This window comes from Poecilia formosa, unplaced genomic scaffold (genome assembly GCF_000485575.1).
Source record: "Poecilia formosa unplaced genomic scaffold, Poecilia_formosa-5.1.2 Scaffold59, whole genome shotgun sequence".
Lineage (NCBI taxonomy): Eukaryota > Metazoa > Chordata > Actinopteri > Cyprinodontiformes > Poeciliidae > Poecilia > Poecilia formosa.
Window position 1 is genome coordinate 133,622 of NW_006799998.1, and position 16,959 is coordinate 150,580.

Below are 16,959 nucleotides of genomic sequence, written 5' to 3' on the forward strand. Positions count from 1 at the left end.
TTGATAATACATTTAAAGGGGGGGGAGGGGCAGGGGAAGAGAGACAGAGACTGCAGCGGCAGCGTGTCGGGTGGTCTGTGTTACCCAGAAAGCAGTTGGGCATAATATCGCAACACCAACACCGTGAGTGAAACAACGACTGGGCCAGCCTACTATATAAAGTACTCGGGACCATTTCTCTATTAATGTGGATGTGTAATAATAGAGTATGAAGCGTCTATTCTATGCACCTTATAATGCGGTGCGCCTAATGTATGAAAAAAGTCCTAAAATAGGCCATTCATTGAAGGTGCGCCTTATAATCCGGTGCGCCTTATAGTGCGGAAAATACGGTAGTTTATGTGATGAGTTCAGAAGACACACAGTTACATCAGGTGTTTTCTAATTGCTGCTGCCGCTAGTCTGGAGGAGCTGAATGTGGGAGGGACTTGCAACACGAGGAAGCTGTAAGTCAAGTTGTTGATGTATCACTGTTTCTCATGGTGTTTGCAAATCTATACAGTCGTCAATCTGTCAAAAAAAAAAAAAACTTTTATACCTGGTTACCAAAAATGTTGCCTCAGAATATATATAAATAAATAAATATCAGAAAATGGTTGAATTTTCTCTAATATTTATTTAACCATTAGTTGTTGGACAGCCAGACAAGATGGTTTTAAAAGTCAACAGCTCTTTTATTTGAGACCAACTTTGTTTCATACTTCAAAAGTAATGTTTCAGGGGTGCTGTGGTGGCACAGGGGCAAAGCACAACCCATGTATTGAGGTCTTAGTCCTTATGCTGGTGGTCGCAGGTTCGATTCCCAGCCCAGTGATATTTACCGCATGTCTTCCCCCTCTCTCATAACCCTCCTTCCTGTCAAACTACCTTCAAATAAAGGCCACTAAAGCCAACAAAACCTTTAAAAACATTAAATTAATATGGGCATAGACACTGACCACTCTTAAATTATAACTGAAGTAATTGTGTGTGGGGGGGGTGTACATTCTTTATAAGACATAAAAAAATGTTGGACAGAAAAATTTGTGTATATCAGGAATTAAGTTTTTAAACTTGGAATAATAGTTGCTAGGATTGTTAATTGTAATTTCTCCCCCACCCCCGATCAGTTGTAAAAGGAGGTTTCATTTTCATGTAAATGGGTTTTAAATTAAGAGACTGACAGTGGGAGTTTTTATAAGGTTCATACTCAGAGAAACTTTTCTTCACCTTTCTTGACATTTTAACGGAAACTTGAGGCTGAGGATGTGCTTTGGTTTTTTTCCACTTTGTTTCAGTTTCCTTCAAAAGAGGTTTTAATGATTTCTTCAGAAACGGCAGCATGTTGGACTTCGTTTCAGTTTTCGTCCAACTGCAGATCTCTTAGAAATCTGTAAAAATCCTTTCAAACATGAACAGATTCATATGTTCAGGGTTTCTGATATTATAACCCAACAAAACTACACAAAAATGTCCAGAGTAAATCTTTTTTTATTCAAAAAAGAGATAAAACAGGGGTGTAATTCTTCCATATCTCTGATATCAAATTGTTAACCATCTTTACTTTCACTGAACACAAAAAACACAATATCAAGGGTAATATGAAACATGAATATATTTTAATACTTTTTTATTCTTTCAACTTTTTCAAGACGCAATACGTACTTGAAGTGTCAAATTGATATTAATATTCTCACAGATGTATTTATTACTAAATACCTCTAAAATAAACAGTTAGATAAAATGTTTGTGGATGATTCTAAATGCGTAGGTAGACATGCATAATAAATCAGATTCAAACAGTGTTTTTCTTAAGAACTGGTGCTGGCTGTGCTCTCAGTCTGGCTTCAACTCCAGATGAAAACATGTGGAATGAATTAAGAATGATCCAAACAACCGCACTTGTCTGAAACCGATTAAAAAAATACTTTCCATCATCTTCCCCCTGCAACTGAGCCAAAGTTTCTCTCCTTGAAAACATTTATCTTTCTGCATTCATAGTTCAGAAAAACAGGCTAGCTTAAATCCACATTTCACAATTTATTTACTTTAGACTGTGCAAAAAGAAACATTATAAAAGTAGCACCACATATTGTAATCTGTCAATGATTCACAAGAGCTGTTTGTTTAAAAATAAAAATCATTTTGTCTTTGAAGGACTAGTGCTATCAAACAAAACTGTATAATAAATGTATTATTATTATTATTATTATTATTATTATTATTATTATTATTATTATTTAATCTGCTTACAAAATATAACAGAAGCAATTTACTCACCACAAACAGAAACTGTGATAAAAAGTATCTGGTTCAGTGTGATTCGATTTCTGCTTGAGACAGTTTGTCATTAGCTTTCTATCTGCCTTGCATCATATGAGAGAGGAATCTGCATACCTCTTAAATCTCAAAGTGAAATCCCTTGTTTTAATTTGTGCAGCCTGCATCAGCAGAGAGAGATTCAGTTTTCTTTGTGAAACCATTTTTGGAGCAGATGTGTCTTGTTTGTAACATTTTAGAAATAGAAAATTAGAATCAGAATCAGCTCTACTCACGTAGTTTGTATTAACAAACAAGAATTTTGGCTTTGGTTTTCAAGCCTTTGCAACATAAAGACAAAGTATAGATATGTAAACTGAAAAGAAATAACATTGGAGTAAATGAAAAATGGGTACATGTGTTTGCAACCAATTATTTTTTCTACATAAAGGGAAACAGGAGGTTTGATATGACTGAGCAAAAATGCACGAATGTATTTAGATGAACATTACTTTGCAAGCTTAAGAGAAATTACATCATTTATCTCTCCACAACCTTTTGCGATATTTATGTCTGGATATTTGGCTATTCCTTTAGACAAAAATGGTAAAACTTATTATATTTATGCCTCTGATGATGAGTACACTGAAACTCCTCAATGTAGTCTTTCAGATTTCAATGGAGCTTGAGGCTTCAGCTGACTCAGACCAAAAGGAAGATTCAGATTTTAAACTAGTTTTCAGCTTGCAGCCCATAGACCTCAGGATATTCAGCAGCTGATGTTGAAACTTCAGCCCTACGAAGGCGTACAGGATAGGATTAAGGCTGCAGTGAAGGTACCCCAAACTCTCAGTCACCAGCCGAGCTATCTGCAGAGATGTTCTTGTTCCACATGCTGTTCCACTATTGTTGTTTTGGTGAATTGTGTCCACAATGAGTGTGATATTAAGTGGAGTCCAGCAGATAAAGAAAACAGCCACCACAGCTACGATGACTTTGAAAGCTCTCTGCTTTCGAAGGCCTTTGGTGCCACACCCTAGCTGCAACAGGATGCAGGAGTAGCAAAAGACCAAAACAAATGAAGGAAGCAGGAAGCCCAAAGTGTGGTACAGCCACCGGGCTGTCATTCTCAAGATATAGAAATATTCTGGACTAATCTTAAAGTAGTTATGAACACACTCTGTTCTGCTTCGTCTCACATCTTCCACGGCTTCTAAAAAGTACCAGTCAGGGATGGAGAGGATCAGGGAGACTAACCACACCACCAAGCAGCTGGCTTGCACCACCCAGGGCTTCCTGCGAGTGTACATCTTGGTAGAATGGACGATGAAAAGGTAGCGGTCCACGCTGATGCAGGCAAGGAGGAAAATCCCACAATACAAGCTGACCTGAAAGTAATAAGAAGTCAAACACTGAGACATAGTTGCACTTTCAGCTAATATTCCTCACTGTACATTCTTACTGTAAACACGGCTCCAGTGATCTTGCAGAGCGGGGTGCCAAAGGGCCATCCAGCCAGACTCGCAGACTGTGCAGCCCAGAGCGGCAGCAGCAGCAGCAGCAGGACATCCGCCAAAGCCAGGTGAAGGATGAAGGTGTCTGTCACGCTCCAGGTCTTCCTGTTCTTCATTAGCACGGCTATCAACAATCCATTTCCCAGGATTCCAACTACAAACACCACTGAGTAGAGGACTGGGATGAACACCGCCTCAAAATCCATACTCTTGGTCAGGTCGCAAACATCAGCATCCTCGTAACCATTGTCTTCATAAAACGAATCGTTGCCATAGTAATCAGGTAAATCATCTACAAGATCGCCCCACCATGGATGTTCATCTGATGATGTCACAGCAGCTTCCATAATTCACATCTGTAAGAAAGGAAGATTGTTTTACTTAGTGTTGGTTTGTTCATCGAGTTCTGAAGTTAGAAACCAACCATAAGATGTATCAAAAGTCCAAGTGGTCGCCCCACCATGGATTTATCTCAGCAAAAATCAGATCCATGAAAAATTTCTGTTTAAATTGCCTCCTGACAACCTCAGGCAATATACATTTGCCTGAGGTTTGGACCATAGAGCAGCAAAATGACTAGAGCTTTCCTCCTACCAATGGTGATTCACTAAGATACCAGTACTGGGAATCCTGTCCAGTTTACAGTTGAATGAAGAGTTCCGTGAACTATAGAAGGAAAAACCGAGAAGAAACTGAGAAGTGAAAATGGTCCACACATCAAAATGAAATATGGGTGGGCAGTATTGGGAAAGAAATGCAGATCTCTTTCTTTTTCTCACTGTTCATTCAATGTCACATGTTGTTTTTATTTTTTATTATGTGAAGCACTTTGAAATGCCTTGCTGCTGAAATGTGCTATACAAATAAAATTTGATTGATTGACTGATTGATCTTATGGTAAATGTCTAATAAATGTTTATTCCTTGAAGCAGAAATGACCCCATTGGTTTATTGCCACCACTTTTTTTTAATCAGTGGTGGTGTTTCACCACAGACTCAAAGACCTACATTAAAATTTATAACAAAAATCTCCCTCACTCATTTATTGTACCTATTCATTTGAGCTCAGAGTTAAAGATTAAAAAAGTCTTTCCCGGGGAACACTGGTGATCTAAGACAGTGGCCTCTTCACAGTCAAAATCAGAAAGCTGCAGTCAGTATAGAACTAGTAGTTCTCTTAATGTGAATGTTTTTGAACCACAGGAAGGATCCAGAGAAACCACAGAACAACTGTGAAGCTAAATTCACACAGAAAGACCTGAAGCCTTTTTCCAACTTCAACACTCCTGCAATACTTGTAAAACACTGTGTAGTTTATTCATTATTGTTATTATGTTTACTCTAGTTTGAAATACCTAAACTGAAACTGAAACAAACGGTTTTTTTTTAAATCAATGACATAATTTTATAAATGAATTTAAGTACAAAAAGAATCAGATCTGAGCATTAAAAAATAAACACAGCATAAATTATCTTACCAAACTGTATGTTGTTGGATGCTGTAGGTCACACAAACTGGGCAGAAATGGCTTTGAAAGGATTCTGGATGGCTTACAATAGAACTGAAGGAGGAACTATCCATTCAAAGAAGGAATCCCCTCTTGACCAAGACCACAAACGGGGAACTTTTGTAGATTTCTTTAAGCCTTTTTATTTTCCCATCTTCTACAATTGACAAAAATAAATTAAGGTTCATATGTTCCTGTTTAAATTGGATTGTTTACTTGCGATCCAGAAACAAGTGCAGCTGTGTTATCTTGAGTTTTATTCCAAACAGCAAAAGCATGAATGTATTTAGATTTTATCAATTGATTTTAACTGGAAGAAGAGCTGTGGGAATTCCTGAAAATGGTGTGGTGCCAGACATAAAGGAACAAGTAATTCCTCAGTTTGTAGAATGTGCGTGTTGCTCAAACCACAAAAAAAAAAAAATCACAAAGCCGATGTTCTGCTTTACCTAAGTGTGAAAAAAATTTAATGACAACCTGTCCAAGGTAACTAAGTGGTGTTCAATTTTTTTTATAAACAAAGACAGCAGACAACCTTATATTTCATTATTTTTTATTTTAGTAATTATTACTTCACATAAAGATTGCAAGTTTTCATGGTAAACTGAATCAAACACACTTTTTAAGAATAAAAATGTTTTTATTCCACAATTAAACATTCAATATAAAACTAATGCAATCAAATGTAGCAAAATAAGAAACTATATACAAAATGTCCTTTAAGTATATAAAACACTGTAACAATGTAACCCAAGTCACCATATCTTACATACCGGTAGCTGCCTGGTTATCAGAAAATACAAAAACATCATGTTTCTTGTTGACATATAACAAATGCATGGTGCCAAATAGGGAAAACATGTCTGCTAAATGCCACTGTCCTTTAATGTCACTGTCCAGTAAGATAGTTAATCGATGTTTAGAAGAATCTGTCCTCTTGTCAGTTTTTAACATGTTTGAGAGTCTGTTTTGTAAAAACAAGCAGCTTATATATTTTTCCTTTTAAACTGCAATGGAGTTGGAGGTTTCTCCAGAATTTGACCAAATGGAGCTTCTCCTGGTGAAAGACTCTAATTTTATATTTGTCTTCAGTTTGCAGCCCATAGACTTTAGGATGTTGAGTAGCTGTCGGCGAAACTTCACACCCACAAAGGCGTAGAGGATGGGATTGAGGCTGCAGTGAAGGTATCCCAAAGTCGAAGTCACAGTCAGAGCTATGTCCATAGAGTTTCTTGTCTCACATGTTCCTGTATTGTTGTTTTGTTGAACTGTGTCTGCCAAAAGTACCATGTTATATGGCGTCCAGCAAAGAAAGAAAACTGCCACAACAGCTATTATGACTTTGAAAGCCCTCTGTTTTTGGAGACTTTGGGAGCCGCACTGCAGCTGTAACAGGATGCAGGAGTAGCAGAAGACCAGAACAAATGAAGGAAATAAAAAGCCTACAGCATGGTACAGCCAACGTGCTGCCATTTTTAATTTCATCATCTTTTCTGCATTTGTTGTGTATTTTGAATACTCCCGAACACAAGACTTTCTGTTTTGTCTGACATCTTCCGTGTCTTCTAAAAAGATCCAGTCAGGGATGGAGAGGATGGCAGAAAACAACCACACCAAAACGCAGCTCGCATGAACAACCCAAGACTTCCTTTTGGTGTACATCTGGGTAGCGTGGACGATGGATAGATAACGATCAACACTGATGCAGGCTAGGAGAAAAATCCCACAGTAGAAGTTGATCTGAAATCCAAACAAATCAAAGCAAAAAATCAAATACAGGGAACATTTAAGCAAGGTGTCACTTCAACTGTAAAATTCTTACCGTAAAAACAGTTCCAGTAATCTTGCAAAGGGCAGTACCAAGCTCCCATCCGGCTTCACTTGCAGCCTGTGCAGCCCAGAGAGGCAGGGTCAACAACAGCAGGACGTCTGATACGGCCAGATGAAGGATGAACGTGTCTGTCACACTCCAACGCTTCCTGCTTTGAAAGAGGACTCCCAGCAGAAGTCCATTCCCCAAGACACCAACAACAAACGCCACCGAGTAGAGAGTTGGTATAAACAAGGATTCAAAATATGTGCCATTCTTCAGGTCGCAAACATCTCCTCCCTCTATGTCAATATCATTAGAATAGTTATAGTCTGTTAAGTTATCAATAATGTCGATCCACCAGTATTCTTCTTCTGGTGGATTCATAGCCTCGCTCATCTTTTCCATCTGTAAAGAAAAAGGAAAGTTTTTACTTTGGTTTGTTTGTTGAGTTGTTAAGCTTGGATCCAACCACATGGGGGTGCTATCAGTCTGTTAAGCTCCAACTTAGTTATTTTCACATTGGTTTTGACTGAAGCATGACAATATTTCTGCCTGTGAGGAAAAGGATTTTTTCTTTTTATGACACTCACTTTAGTGAGTGCAACACTTTAGTTTGGTTTAATCAAATATGGTTTAAATTTTTGAAAAATAACATAATAACATTCATAGTTATCTTTTTTTTCTTATTAACACGATTATTACAATAAACAATCTTCTGCAATTTGCATAAAAATATTCAGGATTATGAATACCGAAAAGTTATCAGCACATCGTCATTTGTCACCATCAATTTTGGTGTCATTGCCCCATATTTCACACTACTACTTCCTATCAGTTACTGTCAAAACAAAATGTTCACGCTTTAAAACACTTTAAAACACTTTAAAACATTAAATCACAACTGTTTAAGGAAACGTAACTGCACACCTGCTGAATCACAAGTCAACTTTCCAGAATATAATGGCAGAACATGCGAAAGATTTATTGGGCTGTAACTTAAAATTAAAATCATAAAATTAAACAAATTTGAAAGTTAATCTTATAAAATAAAAAGTTGCGTATGCTCATCAATGGCTTACTATGTACTGAAAGTAGGACAATTCTGAAAAAAGGAAGTAAATAACTTACCAATTTGTATCAGTCAGATATTGTAGGTCTCGCAGGTGCTCAGCAGAAATGTGCTTATTACAATCCAGTGCCGCTATTAACAGCATGTAGGGGAGCCACAGAGAGAGCGAGGAGAGAGAGAAGGAAGAAAAAACACCACAGCAAGAACCACAGCGTCAAACGTAACACCTTTCAAGTGAGTGGGGAGTAGCTTTGGGGGGGATTTAGCTTTTTTTCTTATTAAACATTAAACTTTGTGTATTTAGAAAATCTAATTGAAGAAGTCCTACTAATTAAGGTTTATTTAAAGCAACAACAAAAACACTGACAAAGACTTTATCTTAGGTCTGTCCTGCATATCTGTCAAATGGATTCAAAAACGTTTGAGCAACTATAAAAAAAAAAAATATGCAGAACCCAGTTTAGCAGATCACCAGAACTTAGTTTTTGTGAACCAAAAACGTACCTCAGAAACCATTCCTGAACTGGGTTTGCAAATGCTGCAGGTTTAACGAGTTTTACACAAACTATTCCACAACTTTGCTTCTGTTTGTTTTTGTTTTTGACAGATTCACTAATCCACTTTCTGCTGCCACAGATCTGCTGTGGGTGAGAAAAGATCTTGAGAGCATATGTTGTATGGTATATAGAGCACAGTTTTACTTAAGAAGTGAGAAGTTTAAGTCTTCTCAGCTTCTTAAAATTGTGACTCTTGAAATTATGTTGAATGGGAAATATTATCGCGTAAAGTTATCTGTGTAGGTCATAGCCTTACCTTGACAAATGAATTGGAACCACCATACAGAAGCGAATATGTGAAGATCTGATGTTATGACATTTCCAGAATTTCAATACACTCAACCTGAGATTGACTCATCAGTTTCATTTACTTACAAACTATGTTTCAGATTCTGAACCAATTTAAAAGAAATGTCTTGAAGAGAAATGCCTGATCCTGAGTGCTGACTTTGTAGCTGGGTGGATATGTTCATCAGTCGTCACATTTTGTGTCTTTGGGTGTTCCCTTAGGTCATTTAAATTAGTTGTACAATTTCATTTTTGTTCAAATAAATAACCTTCAATCATAAAAATATTGATTCGAAGACAGTGCATCAGATTTTTTTATTTTATTTTTTGCAATAGTTTCTGGAAGTGTAAGATGTTACAACTTCTTGACATGTTCACAAAATGTTCTTATTGAACATTTTGATTGACATTTGGAATGGCTAAGGTCAGCTTTTCTCACAGGAATTTAAATAATTTTGTAATTTAGATCATGTGCGAGTCTCCTGGCCAGTCACATGGAGTACACACTAATTCAGGAAAATCACGTTTCATACTTATCTAATGTCGTAGTATTTTCCTTTGCTAGTTCCTTTTCAGAAGAGGAAGTTTCATCAGCTTTCAGCTTTCTTTGATTTGGCCAACATTCAGCAGTTGTTTAGAGATAAATACATTGAGATCAAATTAAGGAAGAAAAATAGGTGATTAAAATGCGCCAACTTATTTCAGTGCATCACAAAATAACTTGAGAGTTAAAAAAAAAAGCAATAGTACAATCTCCAGCTCCAATTTCAAGTCATTAAGTGAGGATTCATTTGGAAGTTCATACAGTGAGAAGGAGCAAGTAATTATTGAGACCCGATTAATGACTGATAAAGTCTGTTTGAGAGCAATTATTTACCCATTTTTGACAAAAACTGCCATTGAAATTGTTACATTTCTTAAAGCTTTCAACTTTTAACTAGTTTTGTTGCTCTTTTTCATATGCTTTATACCTCCAGTCACTGTCCCAAACACTGCATCACCCAGACAGAATGCTATGTAGTGATTTATTTTTTAATACAGTCTGTGTTTTACTTGCTATGGTAAAACTGCATTACACTACCTTTTCTCTGCTGCCCTGTCAAGCTACTGAAACTCTATTGGTCTGTTTTCTGTTTTCTCATACGTAGTTTGATGCTAAATGTCAAATCGAACTTGTATCACATGTGGGATGAAAGTAAAGTTTAAATACTAATGAATATGAATGAATGTACATATTTTTATTAGTCCCAGAGCGAAATTCACATATTTCACTACAACCCGTCCAAATCAAACAAAACTGTCTAACTGTCTGATATGACATTTAGAATAGAATAGAACTGATACAACTGATTCATCTGCTGTGTGATATGACATTTAGACAGGTGTCTGAGGATGGAGGGGGGAGGCGCCACCCTTTAGAGCAGCCTTTCTCAAACTGTGGTCCCTGGACCACTGGTGGTCCACGGCCGCCCTTTGCTGTCCGCAGGGTACTGCCTGTAAACGACTGTTGATTTGTCGTGACGTGAGCTCAAAGTGTGACGCGTACAATTAGCTTACCAAAGGATCGTGTTTAAAAACAAGAATGGAGATGTGGCTTAAAACTGGGTCACTCAAGAGAAAAACTGAAAACACCAGTGGAACGAAAACAACATCAGCACTACTTATATGATCGGAGGAAGCCAAGTCATACCTGTTGAGAGTGTTGTTCCCAAGCGAATCGATTCTTTTGGTCCTCAGCCTGAAAAAGTTTGAGAAGCACTGCTTTAGAGGTATGCAAGAAGACTACAGCTATTGTCAAATGCCTATGTTACTTTGGCTCAGACATAGAGAAAAACAACAGACATCTGGAGTTGGTAACAGAGAGAAAGCTTTCAGCAGTACAATTTGAATAGAACTGATACTGATTCATCTGCTATCATCAGCAACCCTTCTGTACTGAAAGAAGAAACAAAGAGTAAAAACTGCTTTGAAAGACAGAACGGATTTACCCGACACATCATAAACTCACAAAACCACCAACCGCCATGTTGGTTTGACTGTTGGCACATTGCACCAAGCCATTTTATCCTGGCCCTGGCATGAACTCAACCTAATCCCTGAAGAAGGTCTTTTTTTATAAGGAAGACAATCTGTTGCAGGGATACTGGCTTCAAGGCAATTAATCAACAGATCTTTAGTCATCGTCATTTTACATATCTATTTATTTACTTTCGGGACGTGAATAAAAATGATGCTACGGTGTCAATTGTTGTTTGTTTTTTATATACATAATTTTTGCCACTAGTGGCCTTTAGGCAACAGTAATCTGACAGCAAGAGGGAAAGACATACGGCAAAAGGAATCGAGGATGGCACTCGAACTCAGCATAGCCGTACCAAGATCTGTAGCCTCTGTAAACAGCCCCAGAAGTGCTTGGCCGATTTTGATGTATTTATACTTCATACTCTCAACAATTTGAGCTACTCTGACACTGGCCCTCTACTGACTTTGAGCACCACTGCAGTAAACACTTCCAACAGATACCAGACTTTGATTGACGAGCTGCTCTTTTGGCGCGGGCTGAACATAAAAGAAAAAGTGCTGGTTTTGCTGCCCTGCGCACTAACCTCACATGAGGAAGAACCAGTTTCTAAACCTATGCGCTGCTAACCAATATGATAGTGAAGGATTGTCAGCAGATACTCAGAGAACATATGATGTGGGAGCGTTTTAGGGTTATTTTTGCTAATAAAATTCCTACGTTCAAAGGAGTGAAATATTAATGAAGAAAATAGGCACAAAAGATCATTTTGCAAAGTCAGAGAAAATATAGAAATTTACATGCTAACAGAGGATCAAGTTGAATAAATGAAGAGCATTCCAAATACTTAGAAAATTAGTGCATGCCCAAGAACTGATTCTAAATTTTTTCCCACCAAGAAAAACAAAATGTCCTTGTGACCAGTGTCGTTCCAAATCTTTGCAAGTATCGAAATACAATTCTGGATTTTATTCACAGGTTTGACTTTTACAGTATTTTGTAAAATGGGGATCTTATTGTTCTCTCACCTTCAACAATTTATGACCAATAACTCCCCAAAAAAAGTAAACAAAGAAATGGAGTTCCACATACATAAGAGGGCAAACTGCAAGAGAAGGAGAAACAAGACAACTGCAAAGCACAGCAAACATGAAACTAGAACTTGACATTAGTCATAATGAGACCTATTTCTCTGCAAATGAAACCTGGATTGCTCGCATAAGTTCATAAAAAAATAAAATAACTGTAGATAAGAAGGATGGGTTTAAATATATGATCATGGTTATGTTGTCTGTCCCTTTATTTTTATGACATATTAAGAGAATAAAAGGCTATTCAATGTAGTAGGGGGGAATATAGGAAATTGATTCATACCAGCATGAAAACATTTTGTAATCAATCACCTGACAACACAGTCAAATCCAAAGGAGTGAAATTTGAATGAATGAAGTTATCTATAACCGATCATAATGAAAGTGCTATAAAAAATACTCTTAATCTATTTTTGTGCCTCTTATCTGTGTTAAATCTCTCGTTTAATGATTTCATCAGATACCCTTTCAAAGAGGTTGTCACTCTCTTCAGAACCTCAGATATATCATCACACCTTTTTTTTTCATGGTGTTGCTTTTCCCGTCTGCACAGCCACAGATGCATGCAACATGACACCTGTCAGAGCATTGCATTTAAATGTCTATTTCCCCTTCACTCAGCTTATGTGCAAAAGGTTCCTGTTTGTTCACACCTTTTCTCTCCTTGTCTGCTCTGCAGTAATTTCTTCAGTTTGTGGTCAGAGAGGCAGGTGGAAGCGCAAGTATCTGCGAAACACGAAGCAGTGTCTGTTTTTTTCCACCCTGCAACGAGACTATTTAAGAGACTTTGTTTGAGCAAAGCTGTTTGTATCTTTGTCTTTGGTGCCATCACAGTTTTCACATGTTAGGGGAAGGCTGGTATCCTCTGTGGTTCAAAATGCAGCCGCTGAACAGAGTGGTTTATCTAAATATCCACAAAGGTGCTCTTGGCACACTTTGAACTTGTCACAAATGATTAGCTCTCAAGGTTCGGAAGTTACTGGATTGATATATTCCATGTGACCAATAGCAGCACACTACATCTAAATAGAATACGATCCATTTCAAATATACACTTCTTAATAGGAATTAAATGTGTAAACAGCAAGTGTGCTCTTAAATTTAAGCTTTGTTTAAATAGGACGCTATGAAACCATAGAAATTAAGGAAGTGAAAGAAACAAAACACATGCTAGTTTTGTTTCCTAAAATTCTGTTTTGTTTTTAGTCAAGTTACCAAGGTTGAAAAAAATATTAAAAATAAATGCATTTGGTCACATTTATACGTCCAAATGCAGAGGTTGAAATCAGTGTTGCTCATTCAACTTCCTGCTGTGACGTAATTGTAGAGTCGCATAATCCTAATCTGAAAATTTGTTGCAGGATTCAGGTAATGCTTAGGATGACAGAAAAGTTTCAGAAGGCAAAGTTAATTTCGCCGACATAGTTATTAATCAACATGTTGGGTTCAGTCAGACAACAGATTGTTTTTTCTTAGATTCTGTCAATTTATTCCAAGTAAGTAGATAATACCGCCACATGTTTGGTTAATCAATCTATCAACATTCAAAGGAGTCGATTCTCATGAGAAAAATATTCTGATTGCAATGAAGTGCTTTGCAACCACACAGAAGTTGGGGTTACAGCTATTTCTTTACTTCTGTAAACAGAATGTTTCCTTTTTTTGGAGTTATTTAGTAAAAACTCAAGTGGGAAGTTTTGGTTTTCTGAATTACTTCAGTCTTTCAGGTTTTGCTCTGTTTTAATTAAACTACGTTTAATATTTGGACTATCCCAGTAAGGACTGGGCCACAGCAATGGTGTTTATTTGTTCATTTGAGGCTAAGCACTGGTTGCATGAAGGATGCAGTAAGGCAAGTAGTCTGCTGTTCTTTGCAACACCTTAAGCACACACTGACGTGCACATGCATAGAGCTGCAGTGTTACTAAGGCAATACTAACAATGTTCATAACAAACAAAAGGACAACGTGACCATTTAAAAACTTACCATTTCTTTCTTGGTAAGAGAGGATTAAAAAAAAGTCTAACTTACCAACTCATGCACCGTTGTCTTTATTGTTGAAGACACAGGTGTCAATAGTTCTGGCGCTATCCATGGTCTTTCTTTGCTATGCAGGGTTGATAGCAAGCAAAGCTAGCTCAATGATAATGTTGCTGCTGTTCCTCAATTTTTCAAAAGACATAATAAGAGAAACTGAGCTCTCAGTGATGCTTCAAGAAGAGTCAAAAATATGGATTTCTAGAACTGTAGGTTTTTTGTTTTTTTTTGGCAACCTCTCTTGGTCACTACAAACACAAACAATCTGAGCTTAGATATGTTACTTAGACGTAGAGCTATAACCAGGTTATGTAACCAGGTTGTTGTGTACGTGTTCCAGATTTCTGCCTAGGTCCCTCTTGAAAATGAGATGTAGATTCTCAATGGGGAGAGAGAGAGAGAACTGAGGGTACAGATTGATCCGGAGAAGGGATCTGGGAAGTCTAATGGTTAGGAAAGGTGAGGCCAACTTGGAAATTAATCTTTGTAAAGCAGTTAAGCAATAATGACTTACGGTTCTGGGAAGGAGAGCAAATGTTGAAGGGAGGGAGTGATCCTGGTTATGTTTGGTACTGACTGAGTTCCCGGGTAATTTCCAAATGGTTCCCGAACAGAGTGCATCAGAGAGCAGGCAAGCTGAGAGTGAGAGAGCTGCTGTGGATGATCATGGAGGGAATGGATATCCTTACGGAATCATAACAAGGAAGAGGTTTGACGTTAGGATCGAGGGAGGGAGGCGTGGAAGCCATTAGACTGAGCTCCACCTCAGAGGCAAAAAAAGCACAAAGAGTAAACATGGAGCAAAGCACAGTTATTTACTGCTAACTGTGAAGAAGTAAATATTCACAAGATATGGCTGACTTGACTCTATGAGGAAAGACTGAATGTTGTGCAACGACTGGTCACAGACAGCTTCTTAAAGCTCCAGCAGATTGTATAATTACAAACAGATGTGGAGTCTGTAGCTGGTCGGCCTTCCTCTCCAGCAGAAATCCTCTCATGTGTGAGAAACGATCTCACACGTGCACAAAAAAACACAACCGTTCTCCAGCATATAGTAGCGCTATATAAAACTTGAATGATAGAAACAAAAAGAGCAGAATTATTTGTGTTTTTTGTCAAATTATATTGAGAAAAATTTTACTGACTAGGACAACGTGTAGATGGATTCGGTTTATCCTTGTAAGTCTGATTACCGGCTCTTAAGGATAAACTTTAATTGTGACGTATATTGTGAGTTGGAATTATTCAGACTGAATTTAACTCAGTGGAGAAACTGCTGTTTTAAAAGTACTGGTAGGATGGTGAATGAGAAATATGAGTGGAGTAAGAAACAGGTCAAATGAGGAATCAGAAGGACGTTTTTGTATCCAGAGAATGACCAAAGAACTTTTAGATGCATCAGTGGTCCAGCACCCATGAATCAAATGGCTGAATTTCCTAATTAGTGTGCAGTCAAGTTCTCCAGACTCCTTCTAATGGCCTCATTATTTGACTCAGGTGTGTTGATGCTCAGACACATCTACTCACACTTGACACATTTGGAGAATCTCCCCTTTGGTCTTGACTTTTTGTGCAGGTGTGAATATAATACAAGCAAATCCTGGTGCGGACCAAACAACCAGACCGAGACCCACTTTTTGAGGTGATGTTGCCCCACTCCTAAATTAATTCTAGTATGGTTTGGTTCAGATGTAAATACAGACCGGCATCTGAACCAAATACAGGAAATGTACATGTGTTTGGACATCATGAGCCACCGGAGCTGGGCATTATGGTAAAAATGAATTTTTCAGTGCTGCTAACCTTGCTACTGTATCCTCTGAAACGTATCTGATCCGTAGTTTTCTGCTTAGCGATGCTGCAGCACCTCATCTCACCTCATTGAGCTTGCAGCCGAATTTGCCAATACTGCTCCAAAATTTATATCACATTGCAAAGCCTGCGTTGTATGAGATCCTTTTGACAGTAATTGCAGTTTTAATAACAATACAAAGGTGCACAATAAAAATGCAACAAGCAGGACTTCCAAAGTTTGTTTTTTCCAGGTCTGTGATGATCTCTCCCGCCCCCCTTATTTCTGTCGAATGGCAGCAGTGATCGTAACCAGCATGGCTTTGTTTATAAAGCATGGTCCGCTTGCTAAAAAGCACAATTTGAATGCAAACCGCACCAAATGAAAAAAAAATGAAGTTCGCTTTTGGTCTGGACTAAAGGACTTTCTAGGTGTGCATAGACCCTAAAAGTTACAGAAAACCAACCACTGAGGTCTTAATTTGAAGAACCGTAGTGTATGTGAATATACGTGTGTGCATGGGTGTACATATGCTTAAATAAGCTGTGTTGTGGTTCATGAAGATCAACAGGTTTTTTGTGATGTAACTCAAACAAGACCACCATGACTCATTTCAAAACTTTCTTTACAGATGAGGAGGTTTGCAGTTTCAAGAAAAAAACTGGCAGGTATATGACTGTTTCACTGTCATGAAGTTTCCTGACCCACATGCAGAATCACATGCAGTACTCAGAATGAATAATAAAGATTTTACTTAAAAAGAAAGTGAAAATAAAAAAATAAAAAAAAATAAAAAACTGGTTTATATTTCAACAATGTTCTTGGGAGGATAGGAGAAGTTAGAACAATGATAAGGTTTAAGAAGATGAGTCATAATTTTAGAGGAAGAATGAAGTAGGCTTTCAGTTCCAGGTCGGAAGAGGGATGGTTGGTGTGCAGCAAAGTTTTGTGTGCCATAAAGGTACAGAACATTGGAGAATCAACAGGCTGGGCGAAGTTTGAAATGACAAATTAGTAGAGAACGACTT

At 37.7% G+C, this 16,959-nt stretch overlaps 2 protein-coding genes across 5 annotated transcripts; both read right to left on the reverse strand.

The window, feature by feature from the left end:
• Window positions 1-2,211: 2,211 nt before the first annotated feature.
• LOC103139225 (C-X-C chemokine receptor type 3-like) lies at window positions 2,212-15,968 on the reverse strand. Of its 3 annotated transcripts, none has more exons than XM_007553735.2 (4): window positions 14,651-15,968; window positions 10,678-10,725; window positions 3,701-4,108; window positions 2,212-3,626 (listed from the first exon to the last, which is right to left on the reverse strand). In XM_007553735.2, the coding sequence occupies exons 3-4, from the start codon at window positions 4,097-4,099 to the stop codon at window positions 2,907-2,909; spliced, it is 1,119 nt and encodes a 372-aa protein (XP_007553797.1). In that variant the 5' UTR covers window positions 4,100-4,108; window positions 10,678-10,725; window positions 14,651-15,968; the 3' UTR covers window positions 2,212-2,906. The 3 variants fall into 3 exon arrangements, with proteins under 3 accessions (XP_007553797.1, XP_016527808.1, XP_007553798.1); XM_016672322.1 differs by lacking the exon at window positions 14,651-15,968 and adding an exon at window positions 14,131-14,356; XM_007553736.2 differs by lacking the exons at window positions 10,678-10,725; window positions 14,651-15,968 and adding an exon at window positions 5,231-5,348.
• Window positions 5,797-10,649, reverse strand: LOC103139224 (C-X-C chemokine receptor type 3-like). Of its 2 annotated transcripts, XM_007553733.2 has the most exons (3): window positions 8,202-10,647; window positions 7,083-7,478; window positions 5,797-7,000 (listed from the first exon to the last, which is right to left on the reverse strand). In XM_007553733.2, the coding sequence occupies exons 2-3, from the start codon at window positions 7,476-7,478 to the stop codon at window positions 6,263-6,265; spliced, it is 1,134 nt and encodes a 377-aa protein (XP_007553795.1). In that variant the 5' UTR covers window positions 8,202-10,647; the 3' UTR covers window positions 5,797-6,262. The 2 variants fall into 2 exon arrangements, with proteins under 2 accessions (XP_007553795.1, XP_007553794.1); XM_007553732.2 differs by having other exon boundaries at window positions 7,083-10,649.
• Window positions 15,969-16,959: the final 991 nt, after the last annotated feature.